Source organism: Monoraphidium neglectum, assembly GCF_000611645.1.
Source record: "Monoraphidium neglectum strain SAG 48.87 unplaced genomic scaffold scaffold00033, whole genome shotgun sequence".
In the NCBI taxonomy this organism is placed as follows: domain Eukaryota; kingdom Viridiplantae; phylum Chlorophyta; class Chlorophyceae; order Sphaeropleales; family Selenastraceae; genus Monoraphidium; species Monoraphidium neglectum.
The window spans coordinates 12,060-35,349 of NW_014013595.1; the positions used below are offsets into that span (position 1 = coordinate 12,060).

At 60.7% G+C, this 23,290-nt stretch overlaps 7 protein-coding genes across 7 annotated transcripts in view; 2 read left to right on the forward strand and 5 right to left on the reverse strand.

Moving 5' to 3' along the window:
* Positions 1-1,560, reverse strand: part of MNEG_0416 (aldose 1-epimerase) — a gene marked incomplete at both ends in the record, with an annotated part of 2,300 nt that extends 740 nt beyond the window's left edge. Inside the window, 7 exons of the mRNA XM_014051092.1 lie at positions 46-180; positions 364-428; positions 642-756; positions 940-1,057; positions 1,177-1,229; positions 1,348-1,413; positions 1,498-1,560. Of these exons, the coding sequence (XP_013906546.1) occupies positions 46-180; positions 364-428; positions 642-756; positions 940-1,057; positions 1,177-1,229; positions 1,348-1,413; positions 1,498-1,560 (615 nt within the window). The remainder of the gene's footprint in view (positions 1-45; positions 181-363; positions 429-641; positions 757-939; positions 1,058-1,176; positions 1,230-1,347; positions 1,414-1,497) is intronic.
* Positions 1,561-4,693: 3,133 nt separating this feature from the next.
* Positions 4,694-5,306, forward strand: MNEG_0417 (hypothetical protein; the record flags this gene model as incomplete). Its single annotated transcript, XM_014051093.1, has 2 exons — positions 4,694-4,882; positions 5,193-5,306. 2 exons carry the CDS (start codon positions 4,694-4,696, stop codon positions 5,304-5,306), a joined length of 303 nt encoding a protein of 100 aa, XP_013906547.1.
* Positions 5,307-5,999: 693 nt separating this feature from the next.
* Positions 6,000-8,534, reverse strand: MNEG_0418 (adenosine deaminase; the record flags this gene model as incomplete). Its single annotated transcript, XM_014051094.1, has 6 exons — positions 6,000-6,114; positions 6,330-6,588; positions 6,808-7,067; positions 7,371-7,516; positions 7,846-8,013; positions 8,427-8,534. The coding sequence occupies 6 exons, from the start codon at positions 8,532-8,534 to the stop codon at positions 6,000-6,002; spliced, it is 1,056 nt and encodes a 351-aa protein (XP_013906548.1).
* A 945-nt stretch (positions 8,535-9,479) lies between these two features.
* On the reverse strand, positions 9,480-11,537 carry MNEG_0419 (adenosine deaminase; the record flags this gene model as incomplete). The annotated part of the gene is made up of 5 exons (XM_014051095.1): positions 9,480-9,633; positions 9,870-10,128; positions 10,356-10,621; positions 10,788-10,936; positions 11,199-11,537. 5 exons carry the CDS (start codon positions 11,535-11,537, stop codon positions 9,480-9,482), a joined length of 1,167 nt encoding a protein of 388 aa, XP_013906549.1.
* An 805-nt stretch (positions 11,538-12,342) lies between these two features.
* Positions 12,343-15,590, reverse strand: MNEG_0420 (hypothetical protein; the record flags this gene model as incomplete). Its single annotated transcript, XM_014051096.1, has 6 exons — positions 12,343-12,594; positions 12,852-13,048; positions 13,352-13,495; positions 14,321-14,519; positions 14,804-14,949; positions 15,170-15,590. 6 exons carry the CDS (start codon positions 15,588-15,590, stop codon positions 12,343-12,345), a joined length of 1,359 nt encoding a protein of 452 aa, XP_013906550.1.
* Positions 15,591-16,754: 1,164 nt separating this feature from the next.
* Positions 16,755-18,825, reverse strand: MNEG_0421 (hypothetical protein; the record flags this gene model as incomplete). The annotated part of the gene is made up of 2 exons (XM_014051097.1): positions 16,755-18,198; positions 18,407-18,825. 2 exons carry the CDS (start codon positions 18,823-18,825, stop codon positions 16,755-16,757), a joined length of 1,863 nt encoding a protein of 620 aa, XP_013906551.1.
* Positions 18,826-21,488: 2,663 nt separating this feature from the next.
* MNEG_0422 (hypothetical protein) overlaps positions 21,489-23,290 on the forward strand; it is a gene marked incomplete at both ends in the record, with an annotated part of 4,533 nt that continues 2,731 nt past the window's right edge. Inside the window, 2 exons of the mRNA XM_014051098.1 lie at positions 21,489-21,500; positions 22,887-23,270. Coding sequence (XP_013906552.1) covers positions 21,489-21,500; positions 22,887-23,270 — 396 coding nt within the window. The remainder of the gene's footprint in view (positions 21,501-22,886; positions 23,271-23,290) is intronic.

Here is a 23,290-nt window from a genome sequence, read left to right on the forward strand (position 1 = left end):
CCGCCACGATCGCCACCCCCCCCCCCAGTCCCCTCCCCGTCGCACCTTGATGCTGCCTGGCGTACCGATGTACACGCGGTCAACCTCCTGGTCAAACACCACGGGCCCCTCCTGCGTCAGCGGCTTGCCGCCCTGCAGGCTGTCTGTGAAGCCCACGCCGTCCAGACCCTCCACGCGCACCTGTGAGCCAAGGCAACAAAGTGGGCATTTCAGAAGATTCACCAGATATGTGAGGGGCGTCAATTCTGAATTTCGGCAGAGGTCATATCAATGCAAAACGCACGCTTCAGCCGCAAGTGCGCACACTCGGAGAGGCGCCTGCAATCCCTGCAGGCATCTTTCAAGCAGCAGGTGTGGCCACACCTTGTCGATCGCCGACGCGGTGAAGTAGGTGTGCAGTGCGCACGTGAACGCGATAGGTGAGCTGCCTGTAGGCATCCAGGAGGGGCGTCATGCCCAAGACACACATCAACTCGGCTGCTGGGCTCATGCTGAGCGCGGCTTGACGCTGGCAGGCAAACCAAGTCTGTTCGGCAGCGTCAGCGCAGACGCGCCAACATGTACTGATCACCACGCGCTCACCACCCGCGACAACCCAACCGTCACGCAGCGCACCGGCCATGCCACGCCATGTCCCGCACCTGTATTGATTGCCGTCAGCTTCTGCGTGAGGCTTTCATCCGCCAGGGTCACGGTGACCCGCAGCTGGAAGGGATGAGGATAGCGCTCATCCTCCTTCCCGCTAGCCGCCAGCTCCTGCAGGGACCCGTTGTCGCAAACGCAGGCAGTCGAGCCAGACGGCAGGCAGGGCAGAGATGCGTGCCAAGGGAGCAGACACGGCAAAGCCTGGCTTGTGCCAGCCTGTTGCTAGCTGATGCAACTGCCCTCTGCGATCTCAAAGGCGGGGCTGACAAACTCCTGGTTTCACACCCCACTCACGAGTGTGACGCTGTTGTCGCCGCTGCCCACGACCTCGAACGCAGCGTTACGTGCGAAGCCGTGCTGTCCCAGGGGACCCAGCTGGCCGAATTGCGGGAAGCACACAGGCACGCCGCCCCTGCGCGATTGGAGATGCAGCCGCGAATCTACAGCAAGCTGCATAGCTCATGCGGCCAGACAACTTGCAGATAGCGTTGCAGGGGACGGAGGCCGCCTCGCGCTGGGTGCTGCACACACCTGATGGCCTTGGGCGGCTTGAACACAGCCTGCTTGCTCACAAAGAGCACATCCTGCACGCCGATGTGAGCAAGTGGCCATCATCAACGTGCGGTGGGGTGTGACACAAGCTGGGCAGTGGGCACCAGAGGGCACCGAGCGTGCGTCGTCCACTGCACGACGGCACCGTACCTTGCCAGATGCGGTCTTGAAGGATGTGAGGTGCGCTCCGTGACGGTACACCTCCGCAGAAGCCCCCTGCAAGAGTAAATCGGTCGGTTGATCGATCTGAAAGGTCATTCGATCTGACGCGACGCACCCATGGCTTTTTGCTCGACTCACATTGGGCGTCTTCAATACCACCTTGTCCAGCCCGTTGCCGTCGTCCTTCACGACGTTCGCCATGGTGTAGAGCAGATGTAGACGGTGGCTTCCACCTATTTAGGCTGTGCTGAGATCGAGTACGATGATGCAGAGGTATGGACATGTACTGCACATGATCACACGGGAATTGAGGCAGCTGCAGCAATAGAGAAGCTGAAGATTACTCGTGCGGGGGGTGACGTGTGCACCAGGTGACGGTGCAGCATGCACTCGGCTTGCTGACATTGACAGATGTAAAGGTGACTACATATGGACACAAAATGTGGGCATTTACACGGCTTGTTGGGCTTTACTGCCTCGCTTTGCACAAATCTTGCGCTCATGGGGGTTGACCATGTTGACTAGGTTCCTGGCTTGTGCATGTATGTCGTAAGGCACGATACTGATGCTTGACAGGGATGGCGGGTAGCAGAAGTCCTGCCTCCCTCCACACACCCCCCTCTGGTCCATGTGCGCACGCACATGCGAATTGCCTGACACGACGCCCGGCAACCTGAGCCTGCGACCTTTTGCCCCGACACACGTCATGAACTGCACAACGCGCCCCTCAGCGTGATCAACGCTTCTAGCGCAGTGCTTCTTCAGGGATACCTTGTGGTTCCACCCTGCGGCAGAGCCAACTCAAGCAGTCACTCGCTGACGCCGTCTGCAAAGGCCGGCGTCGGGGCCATGGCGCCGTTGACCATCCCCTTAAGAGGAAGGTATGAGGCTTTATCAGACCGAGTCTTCAATACGTAAACCCAAGCGATCTGGCATCGCACCCGGCATAGCGCGAACCAACGCGAAGTAAACGTCGCAAAGTACAGCAGTGCCCGCCAACAGCGAGAGGGAGTCAGCGTGATTGCAAGAGGGTGGATTGTGCTGTTCCACGCCTGTGTTCGCTGCTCGTGCTGCTAGTGCTTGGTGGGCGCGGCGTGCGTGCAGCAGAGTCTTCCTACCAGGCGCGCGCGTGACGACAGCAAGCCATTCAGAGGGCACCTGGTGCGTTCATGCACGATGACGTGGCCGCAACAGCAGCAGCAGCAGTCGCAGCAGCGGCAACAACAGCATCGGCAGCAGCAGCAGCCGCAGGTTGCCCCTGCTAGCCCCAGCTCCCTGTGGCTGTCAGACCAGCCGAGCAGCAGCACGCTGGCGGGCGGCTTGGAAGTTGACACCGACACGCTGCTGAGCCGATTCCGCCTGAAGTCGGGTGACGAGGTCGCCGGCCGCTTCCTTGTGGGGGATGATGGCGACGTAGCGTGGTACCGTGGGGTGAGTCAACGACACTTCGCCTGGACCGGCCACAGGACGAGAGGGGACCAGCGGCGGCTTCCTACGCGCCCTGGCTGCGCGCGACCGTCTTCAACCAAGATCCTTACGGGTGCAGTGTTTCGACGGGACGCGCGGCGCTTCAGCTGAACCCACAGGGCACATGAAGTCAGCTCGCACCCTCCCTCGTGCCGCCACTCCACTTGTCTTGCACACTGTGCCAGGTGCTGACTTACAACACAATCCCTGATCCCCGGTTCGAGCACTGTGTATACAAGATTCTTTTTGAGGTGCGTGCCTGCGCACCTACGTTGCTTGCTCACGCGCTTGCTGGCTTGTGCCCTTGCTCGCATGTGTGCACAGCACCATTGAGACCGGTGCGATTGCAATCGCACTTGACGCCCTTGCCCTCACTCGCACTTTTCACTAATGGCATCCTTGCAGGACGGCGAGACATTGTTTTATGAGGGTGTGTGAAGTGGAAGGTGGTGGTATGGGAGGAGCCGACCCACCACCTGCGTGCAATCTGGTGCCTGCGTGTGATTGTCTGACATGTCCACAGCACAAACGACACAGGCACATGCATGCACGCATGCACGGAGGCGCACGTGCGTGCACACACACGCAAACATGCACATTCAAACGCACGTTCAATCTCAATCTCTGAATTTCTGTGTCTTTTGCTCCCTAACCCCGTATCCCTCTCCTGTCTGCTATTCTGATTCGTCACTCCTTTCACCTCCACAGTTGACTACATGCGGCAGCAGCTGGAGCGTGGCGATATAAAAAAATACGGCACATAATAAATATTGAACAAATGCAGGATATTTCCGTGACAAGTGCGTGTTTCATCATGTGTTTAGCTTTTGGCCAGTGTAAAATTGGAATGATTTTGATATCACTTGTAGCTCCCCACAGCATGTCCCAGCACTGCACTGTAGCCCAGCATTGCAGACGTCGTAGGGTGTTTGCTCACATCGGTCCTCCCCCGTGTCGGCTAGACCCTTCAGGCGCCAGTCACATGTATGAATAATATAGATGATGCGTTTGTTGGTGTTGTGCCCGTGAGCACAGGCTGCAGATGACGCCGTGTATCTGCACCCCAGGTGACTTCACTACCGTAGGAGAACCACGGCCAGCTCCCTGCAGGTTGCAGTTGGCGAGGTAATGCCAGCATGTGCTCTTCCTTTAGAAGGTTGAAATTCTCTGGACAACTATTATAGCCAGTTGAGATTGAGGGGCCCTATGTTTTTGGGTGGCTTGTGCTGCTGTTGCGGTCGCGCAGTACAGTAGTGTCCAGCATTGAGTCATGCGCATCCTGTTGCGTGTCGCGCGCATGTATTTGTCAGCTTACATCACTTCTGCCGCTCTGATCGACTCACCATCGCGCTCAGGTGATTGTGTGATACGAGTCCCGGTGGAATGGGTACGGGCAGGGATACCCCACTCGCTTTGTGCACTCCGCTGCTTGCCGCACACCTGCTCCTTTGATCCCCGGTGAGACGGTGACGGCCGACTACGACTCCAAGGTAGTTGAGGTATACTTCTAAGTTATCTTGTCGTGTTCCATCCAATAGCTGCGTCTTTCGCATGTTTCGCACTGCACTCAGATCGGAGCTTCGCAAATTGCTCGTTTGACCCACCCTCCGAAAAAGCGGGGGGCAGTCGGAGCGCAGAACCTGGGACGAATTCAATTTTGAAAAAGCTAAAGGACTATATTGATCCGGGTGAAACAGGGCGATTGGCGGCCTTTGCGTCGCTCAACAGACGCAGCACAGCAGCAGCAGCAGCGGCGGCACCAGCAGCAATGCACCGCCAGAGTGCCGTCATGGACATACCCCGCAGCGCACTGTTTATGCATCAGCCATCACATCAGCGTTCGCGATTGCGCAGCCTGTCCGATGACATGGAGGGCGAGGTCGCGTATGCGTTTGACCGCCTGTCAGAGGGCCAGGACGGCGAGGTGACACCACGGCAGCTCAAGATCGCGCTGCGTGCCATGGGCTTTCCAGTGAAAAAAGCCGACGTGCGGTCACTGCTGCGCGATGCCGGCCTTGATGCGGCCTTGCCGCTCTGCTTTGACTCGTTCCGAGAGGTGTGCGCGGCCAAGCTGCTGGAGCGGTCGCCACGGGAGGAGGTGGCTCGAGCGTTTCAACTGTTCGACCTTGGGGGTGGAGGGGGCGTATCTGCGGCGGACCTGAGGGTTATTGCCAAGCAGCTGCAGGCGAGCATCGCAGAATGATGCACACATTATTTAATGTGCTCAGGCTTCGGATGGGCCTGGCCCAGCTGGAATAAGTGGGCCTGAACAGCAGTGAGCCAGGATTGTGTTGAGGCAGCGCTTGCATTGGCGCGCCATCAACACGTGTGGTCAACCTCCCCCTTAACCTTGCTTTGCGACGCAGGTGGACATCACCCCTGACGAGCTGCACGACATGGTAGTTGAGTTTGATGCTGACGGGGACGGCCTCATATCAGAGGGGGAGTTTGCAGCTATCCTGGCAGCGGCTGACGAGTGACGGATGACCTCACCTCTGGCACGCGTCATCCTAATTTGCTTGTCCGATTGCATGCAGCTGTAAGAATTGCCATTAAATAGCAACTGAAGTACTTGGAACTGGCTGAGAGAAGTGCAGGTACTGAAGCATCCAAAAACAAGCTTGTGCCCCCACACCATCAGAAACCAGGGCAATCGGTGCCGGATGGGGCGGCTCGCATGAAATACAGCTCCAGCCGCAGGCTTTTACTAGCAGCACTGGTGGCACAGACATGTACAGAAACCAGGCTTACACGCCGGTGAAAAACAAAACATGCCAGGGTCATTACCAGGCGCATGCATGCAGCATTGTGTTCGCGCGTTGTCTTTTGCATCGTTCTTTGCGGCTGACAGCGATGTGCTGCTCTTCCACCTGCACGCGGAATGTGGGGCGGGTGGGCTGGTCCTAAAGCTGCTCCTGACTTGGCTGCTGCTGCTGCTGTTGCTGCTGTCTCCAGAGTGCAAGCTCAGACCAAACGGCCGCCACGTACGCGTCCTTGCGCTCCTGCGTCAGGGGGTGTTGATCATGCTGGTGAGTGGGCAGCCCAACAACCAGATTGAGCTTAAGCTGTCCCCTTGCACACCCTAGCAATCCAGCCTTGTGAAGCGCCAACGTGATAAGCAGCGACAAAAAACGGCACGACAGGCTTGTTCGAGCCTGCCGAACATGTTGCTATCAAACAACCTGTGGCATGAAGCTCGACGTGAAAGAGTTGGCTGCCAGCGACGCCAGGTCATCTGGTCCTAGCCCAGCTATGCCCGCCACCCACTCGTAGTTGCCAGACACATAGCTGATGGGACGTGGGAGGTGGGTGAGAGTTGGGCACAAGGCTGAAGAGTTGCAAGTCAAATGGAGGGTCAAGATCAGGTCGGGCGGTGTTTCAGAGAAAATGCAGATTATTGAGGCACGCGTTGCTGTTGGCTAAGCTCACACCCGCGTTGTTGGGCCCCTTCAGGCTTGTCGCCTGCGGCTTTCTTGATGCTTCATTCCTCCCCCACAGCCCACCTCCCAAAGTAGGCCGGGTCGTCGCTGTTGATGGTGACGCGCATCCCGCTGGCCAGGACCTGGCGTATGCGATCCTCCAGCTGCCCCTTGTACACCTGCAGCCTCACGTTGCTCAGCGGGCACAGCGTGATGGGCACCTGGCTCTTCACCATGGCCGCCACCAGGGCCGGGTCCTCCAGGGAGCGGATGCCGTGGTCTATGCGCTCCGCACCCAGCAGACTGAGGGCCTCGCGCACGTAGGAGGGGCCGCCCTCCTCGCCTTCGCATGGGCATGATAAAACGTTGTAATGGCGCATCAAGGGGCGCGTTGCCAGGGGGGTTCAGGGGTCAGCCGGATGGTGGGGTGTCACCAAGATGAGCAGGGGGACGCGCGGGCAGCAAGGCTGGGTTAGCGACACATGCGAAACCCACACGCTGAAGATATCGATGCTCTAGGTGTAAGAGTTGCCTGGAATCCCCAAACCGATTAGCCCCGCACCAGCGTGCGCCACTTTGTGCAGCCTCAGCAGCCGTGCCGACCCGAAAACTTCCTTGAAATTGCTTGGAGGGTTGCCCACCTCGGGCCCCGCGAGCCCAACGGCGCAGATGCCGCTCAGATGCGGCACAGCTTGCATCAGCGCTTTCGCTGCAGACAGCTGGCTGCGGCTACGCTCAAATGCAAATATAAGGGACGCATCTACAGGGGACTCCTGGATTGCGCGGGACAGACCGTTGTAAACGGTGGCGAATGGGATGCCGCTGCGCGAAGGGAGGGGGGAGGCAAGGTGGCGTGTAGGGTTTGTGTCAGAGCTGCATGTGGCTCAGGCGTTGGTGGAGGGCTCGGGGCCACCGACACCCAAGGTCACGCTGGCATGCAGGTGTGCCCATGCAAGTATGCAGCCAAAAATCCTGTATCTTCTGGGAGCGGATCTGATCGTATCCTGTGACACCTGCCGTGCAGCTTCCTGCTGCCAGTTTTTGGCCTGAACTAACCGCTGCGTTGCCAGTCCATCTGCCTTCCTCTCTTCAACGCACTGAGGGGAAAGCCACCCAACCACCCACCGTATCATGTGGCCCTGGGGGTCGAACTGCATCTCAACGTGCTTTACATTCTCAGCAGCTGCTCGCCGCAGGTATGCCGCAGCCAGTTCGTAGAAGTCGCGCTCTGTGCGCAGCACATTGACGTCAGTGAACAGATCGATGAAGTCCTTCGCAACATGGCACGATAGGGGCGCCAAACATACAAGGATCAGGAATGAAAGTGAGGGAGGTGCCAGGGGTCTTGATGAGAGAGACAGGGGAGCACACAGTGTGACAAGAGAGGTTTCAAATGCTGCTGCTGCACACGCGTACTGCTATTCATGTGTTGGTAAGTAATGGGCATGGTGCCAGCATGCATCAGATCCAAGCTTCAAGCGAGTCTGGCGCACTCAAGCAACGCAGGCTGACGGGCCGCACAGCAGCCCACTTGAACCGCCAGCCTCGGCACCGTTCAAAGCCTGCAACCCCCAGGTATCAGGATTCCATCACCCCCTACCTCCAGGCAGGTGAAATTGGAGCGTGCGGCACGCGCCGCCGCCTCGTCGGCGTAGGGCAGCTGCACCCCGTTGCGGCGAGCCAGCTGGAACAACATGTCCACCTCGAGGGTGCCCTCTATGTGCAAGTGCAGTTCCGCCTTCGGCAGCCTCTGGATCAGGTTCTGCAGCTGTGCCGTGGTTTGAAATTCCGGGTGCAGGCGGAGGCCAGCGGCAGGCGGGCGCAGGCGGGCGGGCCTGCCTTCTGCGGGATGAAATGCAGCAAGCGCCATCAGCGCGAGGAACGCAAGCCGAAGCACAGGACGGTGCGTAGCCCACACCGGTGCAGTGAATGTGCATCTAGCCGTCTGCACGGACATGCTAGAAGCTGGATAGCAGTTCTGGATCGGGTGTAAGATCACTTTTTAATCGAGTACGTATCGAGGCGTTAAAGGAATGGGTGCGTGTGTATTGCATATGATAAGCGCGGGCCTAAAATACTCGCTACAACAGGCCGTATCGGTGTTGGCTGCCTTGCAAAACACCAGTTGCACGCCGGCAAGACAGACCAGTTGAGCTGAGCAGCTCAAGTTCCGCAGCCCACAGCCGACAGCGCCACATGACCGGGCTTCAGCCCCGTCGCGCTGGTGTTGTATGATATGTCAGTGTTGACATGGTCTGCTTGCATGATCAAAGGTTGCTGATACGCCATTGCCACGTGCGTCTGCCCATACAGTACAGTACTCCAGGCGGCCAGATGGACAAATTTTGGGGACTCCATAATGGGGGGAAAGTCAAGCCATGCCGGAAACGTGTGTTTGCCTGGGTTATGCGCCAGGCACCTGTTCCAGTGGTTTGCTTGATTTGGATAGCAGGCGCATCAGGATTTAGACAAGCAGGCAGCAGGTGTTGAATTTGCGACAAAGGTGAAGGTTCCCTGTTACGACGGTACACCGGGGCTTCCGCGTCAGCTCGCCCCTTCCCTGGGCCCCCAGCCCATTCCCCAGTACTTGGCTGACGCATGCATACAACGTACATTGCACTTGCAATGCTAAGCAAGCAGGGGTGCATACATGTGAAGGTGCGAAAGCTGGTGTGATCACCTCTTCATCGACGAGTGCAACAAAACTATGCCCAGAAACATCCAATGCAGGCACCAAGTGCAGCAAGTGGGGATAATCCTTGTTTTGGACAGTCACCACTGCTGGTGGAACATGATGTTCCTTCGAGTCAGAGCGCAAGTTTCTGACAGTCAGCAACCAAGCACATGGGCCGCAGTGGCGACATTGTTTATCAGGGCAGCAGTGAACAAGGTGTGCAGCACAGGGCACAGAATGGCAATGTCTGCCACGATCACTTGATGTTTTTCTCAATTCCATCAATGGAAAGGGGGGGACAGGTGCCAAGGTGCGGAGCAAGAGGGGCATATGACACCCAATCATTCCTGCTGGAAGCTGGCCTGGTCACGCCTCCATTGATCCAGCGCGTCTTGAACAGCCGCCACATGTGCGTCCTTGCGCTCCTGTGGCAAGCAGGGGCGATGGCAAGGCGTTTGAGACAAAACCACCAGGTGGCAATTAACAGACACAGTGAGACTTCCGGGAACGTGTTGCAGCGTGGTGCTGCACGCGACACGCACATCCAGCCAAACAAATGTTCACTCAGGCTTCTGCGCCGCCACCCACTCCCCCTCTTGTTGCTTCACCTGTGGCATGAAGCTGGACGTGAAGGAGTTGGCCGCCAGTGCCGCCAGGCTGTCTGGTCCGAGCCCGGCTATGCGCGCCACCCACTCGTAGTTGCCAGACACGTAGCTGGAGAGGTTTGGGGGTCGAGGTGAGGCAAGACGAGGGAAAGCGGTGGGCGTTGAGAGCAAATGGATGGGATTATATCGAGTGAGGTTGCACAATCCATACACTGCCTTTGTGAGATTATTGTATCAAGCCTTGTCAGAATCAGGTCGGCTGAGATGTGCACCTGCATGACTGTGCCATTGTCCAACCCTACACCTCGGGCTTTCTTGCTGCCTCATTCATCCCCCACAGCCCACCTCCCAAAGTAGGCCGGGTCGTCGCTGTTGATGGTGACGCGCATCCCGCTGGCCAGAACCTGGCGAATGCGATCCTCCAGCTGCCCCTTGTACACCTGCAGCTTAAGATTGCTCAGCGGGCACAGCGTGATGGGCACCTGGCTCTTCACCATGGCCGCCACCAGGGCCGGGTCCTCCAGGGAGCGGATGCCGTGGTCTATGCGCTCCGCACCCAGCAGACTGAGGGCCTCGCGCACGTAGGAGGGGCCGCCCTCCTCGCCTGTAATTATAGTGGAGAAGGATGATGCGGCCCAATGGCAAACATGCCATTTCACAGACTCAAATGGCTGTGAGACATCTAAAAGACTGAGTATGGTTGGGACACGAAAGGCGGATGCCATGTGACAGCAGGGGTTACCAGCTTGCCCCCAAACATTCCAGACATGTGCCTTTGTTGCTGGCCCTGTATAAACGTGCATGCGAGCACCCTGCCGCTCCTCATCATACCTGCATGCGCCACCCTGTGCAGCCGCAGAGCCGCCGCCTCCCCGTATGCAAGCACGAAGTTGCGCGGCGGGTGGCCCAGCTCGCTGCCGTCCATCCCCAGCGCGATGATGACGCTCTTTGGCAGGTAGGGGATGGCTCGCGTCAGCGCCTCGGCGGCCGCCTTGGCGCCAAATTCGCGCTGCACGCACAGCAGGAGGGATGCCTCCACAGGTGATTCTGCCAGGGCGCGCGACAGGCCGCGGATCACGGTCTCCAGGGGCACACCCCTTTGAGGGGGGGACGTCACAATTGTGAGGCTTCATGAGCGGTGGCTGGCGTGTTGATGCCCCAGCGTGTGTTCGTCGGTGATGGTGTGGGTGCAGGCGTAGGGGGGGCTGGCTTGCTGCTTGAATTTAGGAACGGATTGCCCCAAGCAGACCCAGACATGCCCACCTTGCCAGGTGCCCCTGAGGATCAAAGAATATCTCCGCGGCCCTGATATTCTCAGCCTCTGCGCGCGCAAGGTACTGCTGCGCCAGGCGGTAGAAGTCGTCCTCAGTGATGAGCACCTTGGTGGCTGCCGCGTACATCCGGAGGAAGTCCTGGGTGCGTGGCGCGCGCCGCGGAGTGCAGCAGCAGTAGTAATGAGAAGGCAATGGACTTAGAGAGAAACTCAATGACATGATCAGGCCGCAGCAGCAGGCTGCAACGGACCTGGGCGCTGTGGCTGTGTGTTTGACGCAGAGCTCACAGCGCTGGATGCTGATGTTGTTGCTGTGCGCCACTTTGCTGGTGGGATGAACATGCCCCTTTGCCTCCACACAGAAGCCTAAACGCGCCGCAGCAGCTTTTGCCTCCTCTGACCTCGAGGCAGGTGAAATTGGTGCGAGCCGCACGGGCCGCCTCGACATCGGTGTAGGGCAGCTCGACACCGTTTTTGGCTGCCAATGCAAACATCAGCTCAGGCTCCAGCGTCCCCTCTATGTGTATGTGAAGCTCAGCCTTTGGCAGCCGTTGTATCAGGTCACGCAGCGCTGCTTGGCCGCGGAATTCGGAGTGCAGCGGCAAGAAGCCCTCGCTGAACAGGGCCGTTTGCTGCGCAGGGCCGGCGGCGGAAGCACGCCAGGCCGCCGTGGCGGTGCCCGCTAGGGACAGCGCCAGCAGGAACCGAGATAGAAGTAGTTGATGTGGTTTACTAGCCATTCTTAGCTACAAAAACTCTTGACTGGCGTGCCCCGTGCTCGATCAAAGCAACGATCTCAAACCCTGCGACAGCTGCCTGCAACTTTATGAGCTAGAACCGTCGCTTAGGAAATATCACATATGAAACGTAGCATCGCGCCCCACCGCATGGACGCAGCAAATGCGGCGGCGAGTGGCACTCGACTCATCAACTCATCCACCGCAGTCCGCGAGGTGGTGGCATGGCATCATTGCCCAGGCATGATGTAGTACACAAGTTATGTTATGTGCCCATTTCTATATTACGTTGTATGTGGCCAGCGCCTTGCTGACCTCCCCGGATCCCTTTGCACAGGTTGACCGGCGAGTTGGCCACAGCACGGGTGCCATCATCACCGTCCGATCACATGACAGCAGAGTTCTAGCTTGACCAGCGATACACTGGGCCTCACATGGTATGTTACACAGCCAGGTAGTGCGGCGTGCAAACCCTCTGGTCGCCTTCAAGACTGGACCGCGGCCAGCCGCCACGCCGCACACAGTTAGTGCACAGCCCAAATCAAAACACAGCAGCGACGGAATAGCGCGGGCACGCGCGCTGCTGAGACACAACTCTTCTTCTGGAGATACAATTAAGCCATGACTGGTAGCGGCGGCAGGCCGCCAGCCGACCGGCACGCCGCCACCGGCTCGCCCGCGGTGGCGCCTGCAAGCCGCCAGCCAGCCAGCAGGCCGGCGTGACCACCGAGCCTGCCTCCGCCGCCACCGCCGCCGCCGCCGCGCACACATGCAGCGGCCGCGCGCGGCCCCGCTGCCCCCGCGCGCCTCACTGCGGCGGCGCCTGTTCGAGGCTGCCGGCCGCCAGGGCATCCATCTTGGCCCTGACCAGCTGGAGCGCGCCCTTGTGCTCCGCGGCGAGATCCTGGTAGCGCTTTGGGAGCGCCTTGAGGTACTCCGCCTCCTCAGGCTTGAGGTCCCGCAGGCGGCGCGCAGGGTTGCCGCCCCACAGCTCCCCGCCCGGGACGACGGCGCCGGCAGGGACGACGGCGCCGGCGGCGACCATGGCGCCGGACTCCACCTGGGCAAAAGGAGGACGGCGGGACGTACAGGGGCGACACCTCTTGTGGCGGGGGAAAGCAGCGGGGTCATGAATCTCTCTCAGCAAGGGAGCTGCAGAGCCGCTGACTCTCGCCACGCGTTGAGGAGTGAACCGAGCTCCCCTGTTGGCCCCACAGAGGGATGCACCATGCGCCCAGCTTGGAAGCAAGGCGCGGACGCGGCTCACAGGCGCGTCCGTGGCTGCCGCCTGCCTCTCCAACAACATGGGCAGCGCACCGTGGCGCCGTCTTGCACGACCGCGTTCATGCCGATGAGCGACTGGTCGAGAACCGTGCAGCTCTGCAGCACCGCGTTGTGCCCCACGGTCACAAAGCTGCCGATCTTAGTGCCATGGCCGTCCGAACGCAGAGACCCGACCGACACGCCATCTTGGAGGTTGGTGTTGTGGCCGATGCTGACGGGCTGGGAGTCGCCTGCAGGCGGTCGGGGGGTGGGTGCGCGCATGCGCGGCAACGGCGTTTTTACGGCAGGGCTGCATCAAGGAGGGGCCCGCCTGGGAAGACGGAAAACATGCCAATGAGCTCAGCGCATGCCTAGCAGTGCTGATAAAGCCGTTGCGACCCTTCGCACGAAGCTGCATTGTCGGTGGCCAAGCAACATGCAACCACACACCCGCTTGGCCTCAGCCGACTGCCTGCCGCTGTTGCTGCTGCGCCTGCTAATTGTGCACATACGAGCATTCAGCAATGCACGGCCCTGGCACAGCGTCTGCTCACCACGGACAGTGCAGTTGTACCAGATTGAGCAGTTATCACCGACTGTCACGTCGCCAACCACTTGAGCAGACGGCGCGATCCAAGTCGTGCTGGCCACCTCGGGCAGTTTCAGTCCCGCGTGCAGCACCGGGCTCAGCTGTGGAACTGCAGGGGTGCGCGGAAAAATAGCATTGCATGTGATAGGTTAGGGCGGCGAGCCAGGCGCAGACCCGCAAGTTTGCACTGCAGCGTGTGTGCGCAGCGGCCCTAGCACAGCTGTCGCCGCGCCCACTTCCGCAGCCAATGCGTTTGCGCGTAGCCAATCAACGTTTGCCGACATCTGGAAGCACTCACTCTGCTCCTGAAAGCTATTGACGCCCTGCAGGGTCGCCCCAAGCCTCTCCAGCGCCTGCCCTGTTTCTCGCACAGCAAACCCAAGTCGGTAACGCAATGCGTTCATGGTCGTAGATCTGCGTCTAGAGAAGTGTTGAGGCCAGGGGCCCCAGATCACGCCTGCTGTAGAGCCCCTACAATTCAAGAAGAGTAGATGTCATCCAGGTACCTGCATTCTTGAAGATGGGTATCCTCACGTTTTTGCCATGCACTGGGTTTCATTCGGATGGCACCAGCACTCACTTGTTTGCGCTCTCGCACTCGTTTGTTTGCCTGATGGGTCGTGAAATGAGCGCTGCATTGCCCAGTATTGCTAGCTTCACAAAAAAGATTGTATGCGCATCAAGTCTGTTTGACACGACGCCTATTGGATCGAATAGTCCAAGGATGTCAGGGTCATGCACACCCAAACATGGGTCTCGAGTGATTGAGCCCCCTGCAAAGGGTAGCAAGGCAGGGATCATTACAACAGCTGACAACACCATCGCAGCCTAAGAGATCTGCCTGGGTACTCTTTTACAGCCCACCCGCCACAGCCCACTGCCCGCTACTCTGCACCGCCCCCAGTCGCTGCGGCACCACCCGCGCCGCTGCCACCGCCCGCCTTGGCGCCCGTGGCCCCCTCGGCCTGCTCGCCGCCCCTTGCGCGCCGCCACGCGCCGGCCTTCGTCGCCGGCAGCCCCGCCATGCCACGCCGTACAGCGGGCGTGCGCCCCGTCCGCCTCGAGGCCGTTGGCCGGCCCTCGTTCTCGGCCGCCGCTGCTGCCTGTGCTTCCTCAAGCTGCCGCCGCCTCTCCTGCAGTGCAAGCACATATTGTGACAGGCGCAAGGCATGAAGCTCCAAATCGGCTGTCGTGTATGCCGGCGTGCGCCTGTATTTCAACTGGCAGCTCCCCAAGATGCATGGTGGCTCCACAACACGCAAGCTCGACCCACCACAAATGCACCCGTGCAGCCGCTCAGCGCAATCGCCGCCAGCCTGTCCGCAGACGCACGCCCCCTCCCTCTCACGCTTGCAGAGCGCCGCCCACCGCGCCGCGCCAGCACCGGCAGCCTACACCGCGCCGCGCCGCGCCCCACCTGCCGCTCCAGCACCAGGTCCTCCACCGCGGCCCTGAGCTCCGCGCCGCCGTCCTCCACCCCCAGCTCCTGGAAGTCGCTGGAGCCCAGCGCGTCCACAGCCTCGGCCATCTGCTCAGTGTTCAAAGCCGCCAGCGACGATGAGCCTTGAGGGACAGGGGGAGAGCGGGACGAGTCGAACGGGGCAGGCGACGGCGTGAGGATGGGTTTTGCTTGCGGGGCGCAGGGTGCTGGCGACAAGCGGGGCACACACGGCTTGCGGACCGAAGCCGCGCGTGTGCCAAGGGCTGCACGCCCACGTCGCGCTCCGTGCCGTGCTGCGACGGTGCGCCCGGCCATCCCCGGGCCGTGAGCTCTGCGCCTCACCTTTGCTGCCGGTCAGGTAGGCCATCAGCACGTCTGCGGGGTCGGTCCCGCTGCCACTCCCTGGGTCATCAGCGCCGCCGTCCTGCCGCCGCCGCCGTTGCAGGCTGTCGCCGACCAGCTGGGCGGCCCAGCCAACAGCCTCCAACACGAGGACAGCCTTCACCATCACAGCAGCCAACCCCACGCAGCGCCGCACCCAGCGACGACGCCGCGCAGCGGGGCCACCCGCCTGGCCGCGGCGCCGTGCGCCGTCAGCGACAGAGCAGGAGGGGGCGGCGGCAGTGGGTGGCAGTCGGAAGCGGACCGCCTCGGTCTGATCGGGCGCGACGCCGGCGGCTGCCAGCGTCATGAGCAGCGGGTTTTCACCACCGATGTCGCGCCAGGTGCCGTCCTTGGCCAGAACGTCAATCTGCAACAGCATTGTAGATGAGGCCCAAGAAGTATGGGTTTGGGTGCCGATATGTGCGTGCACCGCGTCGGGCCGCCGCCTGCAGCAAGCGCAACTCTCCGCAGCATGGCCAACAGCGCACACCTCACATCCAGCCAACTCTCCACCATGCAGCTTCACAAGTAAGCTCTCAAGAGTGTCGTTTGTATTGATATCATCTGAAACGCGCTGCGAGATCAGCCGCGCGCCTTCAAATATCGAGATCTGCATGTTCCCGCCCAATGGCCAGCAATATGCGTACACAAGCGCACTTTATGGTGCATGCGTATGTGTCGTGCATCATGGCGGCATCGTATATTGCCGGCGCCTGCGCGCCTGCTGCCCCCGGTGCTTGCGCGCGTCAGCATGTGAGTGTTGCACGGCCGCATGCACCTGCAGGACTGGGCTGCGAAGGCCTCTAGCGATCATGGTGTTGGCGAGCTGGTCTCCGTGGAGCAGCATGTGGCGTCATAAACACCTGGCGCTCTGACACAACGCACAAGGCACCCAGCCCATCCCCACCCCCAAACAAGCGACGTAATCGTGCATCATAAAGATCTGTTACAAGCGAATACTGCGCTGGGATGTATGCACGCATCTATTCAAAGGGGGCGTGATGGGGTTTTTGTACATCACAGTTCATAACGCCAGCGAGCTGCACAGCTCTCCGGAAAGTCCAAAGCTGAAGGAGGCACAGCCACGCAGCACGACAACACAGTTTGAGGGAGGTGCAGCGCAATGTCATCACCTACGGGCGCGTACAGTCATATCTCGTATACCTCGCCCGCCCGAGGCGGGCGGCCAGTCCACAAACAGTGCACCGTTAGGGTGGGGTGCTGTCAAGCTGAGGGTGGTCACAGTGCCGGGGTCAAACTTGCGGCCCATCCGGCTTCCTTCAGCCCAGTGCCGATGTTGCGGTGGGCACCACAGCATTCCAAAAACCAGGCCAGGCAGGGGTTGGATTTGCCGCCACGCAAGCAAAGCATCTAGTCATTGCCACAGGGCATGCCTAGCTGTCCTGTCATCTGGGCCTGCTCTGGGCGTGATCTGGGCCTAAGAGCGCTAGGAAAAGTTTTGATGTGAAGTGTGCTATGTTTGTGTAGGGATAATCTCATCTAGCCTTGTCTGGTGACGCATTCACCCCTCGCCGCACAACCCTCACAGGCCACCAAACGGCGCCAGTGGCACAGCGCCCGGCCCAAGCAGTGCCTCTGGAGCGAGCGCAGCGCCTGCTGTGATGTTGGTGGACGGGGTCCCTGCAGGCCCCGGCGTCGTGACAGTCATAAACCGCCCGCCTGTATCCGCTTGTTGTGGCAGTTGAAGAGGTGCCGCGCCGAACACCACTGCCCCTGGCTTGAGCTGCACGAAGGAAGTCGCTGCCATGCCACTGCCATAAACCAGGGCCCCCGCATCGCTTGCCAGCGGGGATATGCTCCCCGCGCTTGCGGACCGCTGGTGCTGGGAGCCTGACGGCCGCTGCGGCTGCGGCGCGGCGCCAAACGCAAGAGGCTGGCTGCCGCTTGGCTCGTGCGGCAGTCCAGGCTGCTGCTGCAGGAGCGGCTGCGCCTGCAGGCAAGGGGGCAGCGCCGCGATGTTCGAGGCGCGGCCCGCCGCCCCAGCAGGTGTGGTGCACATGCCTGACCACGACGGGGTGGTGGAGGCTTCGTCTGGGATTGCAATGCGCTCGCCAAGCGGCTCCGAGAGCGTTGCCAGCAGCGGCCGCGGGGGGTGCAGGCCGCCGCGCCCTGCAATGCCCGTCGGCGGCGGTGAGCTTGGCACGCTATGGCCGCTCATGGAGGCCAACCATCCCTGCACCTGGAGCTGCTGATGCGGCTGATGGTGATTGTAGTGAGCGCCAGCAGAAGTGTTCGCACTTGCTGGCGAGAGTGGGGCCACCCCGCTGGCAGCGCCGCTGCGCTCATGAGGCAGCGGCGAGCCCGTCACACCCAGCAGCTCCGCCAGCATTTCCACGTCGCCGTCCTCGTCACCCAGCAACGCGGGCTGCTGCTGCTTGATGACCAACGCGGTTTGGCCACTCTGCTGCTCCTGCTGCACAGGCTGCTGCTGATGCTGATCCTGCTGAGCCTGCGTGGACTGCGGCGGCGAGGCGCCAGGCGCTGCAACTGCTAGCGACGGTGCTGTCAGGGACGGCAGCTGCTCCGGCAGCCCCAGACAGCGCTGCAGCTCCCGCACCTCAGCCGCCAGCGCCTGGTTGGCGGCACTCGCGTGTGCCAGCACCTGCTGCAGCCCCAGAGCGCGGCCGTCCGCCTCAGCCTGCGCGCGCTGTGCGGCCGCAGCGCGTGCACGCGTGGATTCCAGCTCGTTTGAGAGGCGCGCCAGGTCGCCATCCAGCGCCTGAACCTTGGCCTCCAGCTCCAGCGTGTATTTGACGCGCCGCTCCTTGGAGCGTGCGGCGCTGAGGCGGTTTGCAAGAATGCGCTTCACACGCTTGGGGTCAAGAGTTAGCAGCTCGCCGCGGTTACGGCCGCTGGCGCCGCCGCCGTTGGCGCCGCCACGTCGGCCGCCGCCCTTCTTGCCACGGCCGCTGCCACTGTAATTGTCGCTGTCGTCATCTTCTTCGTCTTCCTCGCCAATCTCATCCCTGATTGATGTGAAAAGCAACAAGCCACGAGTCATTTGAGAGCCGTCCGTTGGCATATTTGGCTGATGCAAGAGTGCAGCCCAACATTTGAAGCACAGCAGCTGACTGGACACTCACACTGGATCAGGCAGAGGTGGACAACATCGGCTTGCCCTGACTCTCCCACAACTGACGTTTCCGTTGCGACCCAGAAAATGCGCCGCCTCACCTTGGAGGGCTTTCCATGCCGCCGGCATCCTCGCCGCCATCGCGCTCGAGCACTGACGGCAGTGCCGGTGTGAACGAGTTGCGACGCTGGTGGCATCCGCTGCCCGTCTCACCACCCGTGCGCTCCAGCGCCACTGCCGCAGCAGCCGCTACGGTTGCGGGGTCCTTGCCCTTGCAGCCAGCGTGCGAACGCTTGCCTGCGACTGCGACGCCCAGTGCTACCTTGTCCGTCGGCTTGCGCGTGCGCGCTGGCCGCCCTCCAACCAAGTCTGCTTGCTGGTGTTGCTGCAAGAGCTGGAACGGCTGCGGCTGCACCTGCTGCAGCTGCTGCAGCTGCTGGTCCGCACCGCCAGGGAAGGGCGCGGCCGGCTTCAATGCGTCGTCACCGCCGCCCACGTACAACGGGCCTGCGGCCACCATGGCTGCGAGGGAAGCTGCGGGCATAGCGCTGCCATGGCCGCCACCAGGAAGGGGCTGCAGCTCAAGTGGCTGGAGGTGCTGCACGTTTATGCCAGCTCCTATGGCCGCCGACACTGTAAGGGGCTGCGGGGTGGAACATGGTGAAAGAATGAGCGCTGAGACCATGCATGCACACCGAGGCGGTGACAATACAACGCTTCGACGGAGCCCGCCTGCATAGCCAGCTGGACTCTCACCGGCCCAGCGCCATCTTCAAGGCTGAGATTGCTGTACAGCGTTGCCCATGTATCGCTAAGTGACCTGTGTACAGGGAGATGGGTAAGCTTGGGCCTGCCCGAGCTCGTATCGCATGGGGCCGAGGCGCCCTGTGTGCAGGTAGAATGTTCAAGCACGTACCTCCTGTGCCTGCCTCCCTCCATAGCGGTGCGCCTCGGTCCAAGACCAGACAGAATGTCGACGAGGGCCCAGCGGCCTGGCCTGATCAGCTGTTATCAAAGCATGTCTCTTCTCATCACGACAGCCCCTTCTTCCAAGACGCCCTGATCGCCGGAACCCTCTCCCGAGCGAGGGTCCTGCTCAACAACGAGCAGCAGGCGTTCGATTTCTCGAAATCGGAAGCAGCTGCCTTGTTGTTTTTATTCTTCAACAAGTAGGTGAGGAGCCCGAAGAATGACTGCACATGAGCCGCCATCAAGGCATCCTGGCTTCTGCGGCAGCTGCGGGTGGAAGGGCGCGCCTGTCACGATCTTCCCCTTGTGGAAAGCCCCATGTCCAAATGCACAATCCACAAAAGAGCTGGAACAGGCACAGGGTAGGCATGACGAGCACCACTGGCGGCCTGCCGGTCAAACCAGATGGGGCGACATGGCCATGACCTGACGATGACCGATTGCATGCGCATCAGTGGCCGGTCAAGCTGATGCTCACTATACTGTTAACCTGGGGTGCAACTTACCAGTGTAGGTGCTGCGTTGAGGTGCCTGTTCCCCACAAGCCCAGTCCTGAGGGTTGAATCTGCAGCTTGCGTGTGGCAGGCAAGCGAAGAGGTTGGTGCACAGCAAGCTTTCACACGCGTTCAAGAGCAGCCACAGGACAGGCGCAAAACTCTCGCACAATCCACTAAGTGGTGGTCCCAAAAGAGCTCGTATGTGCACATTTTTATCACCAATGCTGGAAGTGCATGTGGTTGATGCCAATCATGTGCAGGGCTGGCCACAACGCTCTACACGCATAATTCATTAAGCATGTGTTCTGCGGTCTGGACAGGTGGTCAATGCAGCGGAACGATGGATACCAGTGTAGTCCTCCCACCTCACTTGGTTATCACCTGAGCTCTGGCTTACCAGCTGCGCACCGTGCCACCCTCATGAACGGATTTATATTGAATGCATCTGGACTTGTGGTTGTTACGGTTCTTTGAGTGTGTGCATAGAATGAGTCAGGGCAGGCACATCCCGCACGCTTTTCACACACTGCCGCTTGCCATACTCGCTGAATTGGGCGCCTACAGTAGCGACCGTCCATTCAAGCCCCCTGAGACACAAACCGATTACTGTCTCTGCTTGCTCGTTATGGGATAGATAGATAGATAAGTTACTCATGCCATAGCATCACTGCCATCGGCCCTGCGCTCCTCAGAGCAGACCTCCTCATTCCTAACCTTCCCACGGATCTGCCAGCAAGCATACACATCAGGGGAAATGATATCAGCAAGCATAGAGCCACCAAGAAAATCAAAGTCAAGCAACTTGTAAGCTTTCTCCTCAATCTGCATCTGCTGCAACATATGCCAACATTCAGGCACCATCGCGTCCTCTAGTTGCCGCCACAGCTCTCCACGCACTGATTCTTCTGGGGTTGGTGAAACTCATATGTCGATTCGCGTCTGCAGAAGACAATGTGACGCAAAGCAGCAAGCAATGGCTCGACGTACAAGCTGCGCCACAACCTAGACTGCTGATCTCCTTAAACCAGTGCGTGTTGCCCCCCAGCTTCTCAAAGCATGCAGTTTGCATGCTCGTCTCCGTGGGAGCCGCGCAGTACAGTATAGTGAATGTCATGTTCTTCAAGGTCAGATTCTGGTGGGTACGGGCGGGGATACCCTTATCGCTTTGAGCATACTTGAATACTGCTGCCTGCCACATTTGCCGTGTGCGGTGTCTACGGTGGTGACCACTCCGGACGCCTCGTGGTAGCACACGTATCATCACTGCGTGCATGTGAAGGTGAAGTTGATCTATATGCAGTACGTTGTAGAGTTGCCCTGCTTCCTCCGAGTTGGCCCGACGACGGCGCCACCAGCACAGCACCTCTCCCATTCTCAACTGTGTGCGCCGGGTGCAGGCGTCCGTTGTGCAATGCCTGTCCTCGCGCCATTGTGCCCAGTGTACCTTATTATCCTGTTCCAAAATACACTGATTCAGCACCGCATTAGAGGACTCTCGGCTGCACAAAGGCCTCCGGTGATCACATCACAATCAGCCTTGTATCAATGAGGCACTGATGCCAAGTATAAAATAATCAAGTGTCGCGGAGGGCTGCTCTCGCAGGGGCCCCCTACTAGAGCGAGGCAACGGTATGCAGCAGCGGCCTTTACAAGGCCAACCAGCGAGCGTGAGAAGTGGCGAGGCCCACCTCTCAGCCTACCGAGGCCATTCAGTCAGATGCAGGCACAGGTGAGGCCCCACTGGCGCGCGCCGCGCGCACGGCCGCCGCCGCTCGCACTCTGTGCAACACCAGCCGGTGCGCACACGCTCACACTCGCCTCCCACACAACCTTCCATGGCTGTTGTGCATATGTTTGCAGGTTGCAAATACACTGCACAGCGATAGACCAAGACGCAGACGCAGCCTCGACATCAGGAAGGGGTGTTGACCCGCTCTTTGACAGACGATCAGGTGAGCGCTGTCTGGTGTTGTGCATTCTTTGCAGCTTCGCCCCCTCGCCCGGATGCGCTCGACAGCCAACGTAGAGCTTGAATTCAATGCAGTGTGTGTGCACATGGGAAGGCAGTGCAATGCTGCTTGCAATGCCCCTCTGCACACCCTGCAGCCAACACCGGGCGAACTGCACACCCACCGATGCACAGGCTTGCGCCTCAAGGTCCTGCGCGTGGCCGCTGCCGAGGACGAACCGCCGTTGACAGATGACGATCTCGCGCCAGGAATCAAGATCAGCACGCGAATTGCAGCGTGAGCGGTGGCCCGGCAGTGCAGATTGATCCCCGCTCGACACCCTCATGGCTGTGTGTGCGCGTGCTGTCAACTGCTGTGACGCCGTTGCGCCTAGAAAGCCGCTGCTTGGTGGACCCCTGCACAACGGCTAGAATCGCCCCGCCGACCTCACTCATGCACTTAGCCTTGCTCTCTGTATCTCCTTCGTGCTGTTCCCATCCTCACTCACGAATTTCCCCTGCTGGTGTCATCTCAGAGCCACCAATGTTCCGGCGCTGTCGGCTTTGGTGGATGAAGAGGGCGCAGACTTTCGTGGCAGAGACGCTGTGCAGGCACTCTACATGCTGGCGCGGATGCAGCAAACATCGCAGCTGCAGCAGGGGAAGCTGCTGAAATCGGCGGCGGCCGCGGCAGCCGCGGCGGCAACGACGACCGCACGTCGAGAGCTGCGGGGTGGGACGCAGGGGGAGAGGGCACGGCCAGGGCGCGGGCCGCTTTTAGCCTCGCTGCCTAGCTTTGGAGAGGGCAGAGTCGCAGGAGTAGCGGCGGAGGTGCCAGGGTATGGTGGTGATTCTGATCCCCTTGTGCGGCACATCTCAGGCCCGCGGTGGCAACCATCGCCGTGGCGGCAACCGCAGCAGCAGCAGCAGCAGCAGCAGCAGCAGCAGCAGCAGCTTGGAGGGCAACCGAGCCAGGAATCCGGTGGCAACAGCACGCATGCCTCTGAAGCAGCAGCAGCAGCAAGACCGCCGTCATCACCACCGCTCCCAGCAACAGCGGCGGCGGCGGCGGCGGCCGACGGGGACGCGGCAGCAGCAGCGACGGCGGCGCCTGCCGATGCAGCGGAGCGTCTCCTGTCTGACGTGACAGACATCCTGCTGCGCCAGGTCGACTCCCTCGACCCCTGGGGGGTGTCGCTGTCGATGTGGGCCTACGGCGTGCTGGGCCGCCAGGCCGAGCCCGTGCTCACCGCGCTCTGCCGCCGCGGCGCCGCGGTGATGCGCGGCTTCACCCCCGTCGACTGCGCCGCCGCGCTCGCCGGCTGGGCGCGGCTCCGCGCGCGTGCGGCGCGCCACCGCGAGTTCCTGGACGCACTGATGGCGCACGCGCTTGACGCGCTGAGCGGCGCGCCGCGCGACTGGGAGCCGCGGGAGCTGGCGCAGTCGGCGTGGGGGCTGTCGCGCGTGGGGGTCGGCGGGCGGCACCGGCGGCTGCTGCTGGAGACGCTGATGGACGTGGTGCAGCGGCGGCTGGAGCAGTTTGGGCCCAGGGTGAGGGCGGGCCGCAGGGG